The sequence below is a fragment of the Sphaeroforma arctica genome (assembly GCF_001186125.1).
Source record: "Sphaeroforma arctica JP610 unplaced genomic scaffold supercont1.4855, whole genome shotgun sequence".
Lineage (NCBI taxonomy): Eukaryota > Ichthyosporea > Ichthyophonida > Sphaeroforma > Sphaeroforma arctica.
The window spans coordinates 1-2175 of record NW_014035703.1 but is presented as its reverse complement, the minus strand read 5'-3'; the positions used below and the strand labels follow the sequence as shown (position 1 = coordinate 2175).

The window sequence follows — 2175 nt, the reverse complement described above, 5'->3', positions numbered from 1 at the left end:
TCTGCACGGTCCCTCACCATTCCCTGCCCATGAAGTTAGGGGTATAGATCAAACATATATATATATTTGCCTACACATACCAAGGCACTGCAACACCCCAAACAAATAAATCGAGGTCTATTGAGAACTACCCTGACAAAGCTACAGTGGTGTTGGCGTGCAGAATAAACAAGCTCATGCAATCCAACACTAGCAGGCGATATATCAATCACCCTGTTTGATCTATCAATCGAACACGTGGCGACGCACAATCGCATGCTTTCCTAGCACGGTTCTATGTTACAATATATAATAGATATGTGCGACAACAGACAACAATACGTTGTCAGCAACTCACCCCTACAACGTGTACAATCACGCACTGATGATCTTGAGCGGAAGAGTGGCTGGCACGGCTATAGGTATTAAAACCCACACTCGGTTTACATAAGAATAACTTGTTAATATCGGATTGAACCCCACTACGCACTCGAACACGAGTAGATGATATCACAGCAAGACTAAGTGGCTTAAAAGCCGGCACCAAACCCGTGGACCCTGTTTCCCTGACGCTGGAGGCGCGATTGGCGAATCTCAATGAGAATTCGTACTATGTGCGACACCATGGAAGTAGGGCGGCCACGGGGAGCACAGCACAACCGAAACAGACTGTGTATTTGGTGAGTGGCTCGGGTGAGAGAAGACGGTGTGTGTTCGAGGATATGTGTAGGCCTGTATGGGTGTATGTTTATGCGTATATGATGTTGTTAAGAATGAATTTTTTGTTTTTGTTTTTTGTGTGTGGATGTGCGTTGTAAGTATATGTCAGAGCGGACTGTGAATTACACAAAACTGTGGCCATTGCGAACATACGGTGTATGTTACAATGCTATATACATACATGTAGTATATTTGTATATACTTATCGTATTCGCTACAGAGAAATATATCGAGGGTGCATGCTACAATACTATATACATACATGTAGTATATTTGTATACACTTATCGTATTCGCTACAGAGAAATATATCGAGGGTGTATGCTACAATACTATATACATACATGTAGTATATTTGTATATACTTATCGTATTCGCTACAGAGAAATGTATCGAGGGTGAACATACGGTGTATGTTACAATGCTATATACATACATGTAGTATATTTGTATATACTTATCGTATCCACTACAGAGAAATGTATCGAGGGTGTATGTTACAATGCTATATACATACATATAGTATATTTGCATATACTTATCGTATTCGCTACAGAGAAATGTATCGAGGGTGTATGCACATGCGGTCATATATACTGGCTCATACCCTGAGCAAAGTGCTTTTATGATACATCACGCCAAATGAGAAGTTACAGCTTGGCTGGCTCCCTTAAGGGTTCTAGGGTTTTAGGGTTTCAGGGTTTTACCTAGGACTTGAACATATGTTCGATTTTTGATGTTACTAATTGGCGAGGGGGCGGTATCGCGGAAGTGGTACAAACTGGTAGGAAATGAATCGCCATAAAATCAAAACTGATAACTCAGCGAGTGTCTCTGAGGTGGGAGATTGCAATCTGCCCGTTCTCTTCAGGTGTAAATGTACAGTGTCTCTAAGGTGGCGATTGCAATTAGCCTATCCTCTTCATGTGTAGATGTATAGGGTTTTATTAGTACGTCAAGTGTCCGCGTCTGGCAAGAACCTCAAAGAGTGGATGTGGTACGAAGCTGTATATGTTATGAAGTTCATGTGGCTTCTGGAAAACGTATACAGCCAAAGGGGCCCTCCTACAGGATTCTCCAGTAGGGGTTCGCATTTGTTCAGTTTCTTCGTATATACATCCAATTAACGTGTATTTATATTTGTAGAATTCATATGTTCAGGATTTACTAGTTCGTCGAGAGTGGTACTGTACGCCGGGTGGTGTATTGCTATGTTCTTATATGGGTTACGGTCGTAAAATTTAGGGTTTCAAGATGGGGGGGGGGGGGGGTGGGGCAACTGTTCTATATGTGGAAAATAAGCCAAATGTAGATTTATTGTCTATCCGTAGATCAATACCTTTTTATGAAAAATATATATACAGACATACAAACACACACACACACACACACACACACACACACACACACACACACACACACACACACACACACACACTACAGACACGACGACCGANACCGAACGAGGAGGTACGAG

General features: G+C 41.9%; 1 protein-coding gene across 1 annotated transcript; it reads left to right on the top strand.

Annotated features, from left to right (window-relative positions):
* Positions 1–483: 483 nt before the first annotated feature.
* On the top strand, positions 484–685 carry SARC_14611 (hypothetical protein; the record flags this gene model as incomplete). Its single annotated transcript, XM_014291256.1, has 1 exon — positions 484–685. A coding segment is annotated over one exon (202 nt), but the record flags the coding sequence as incomplete, so codon positions are not given.
* Positions 686–2175: the final 1490 nt, after the last annotated feature.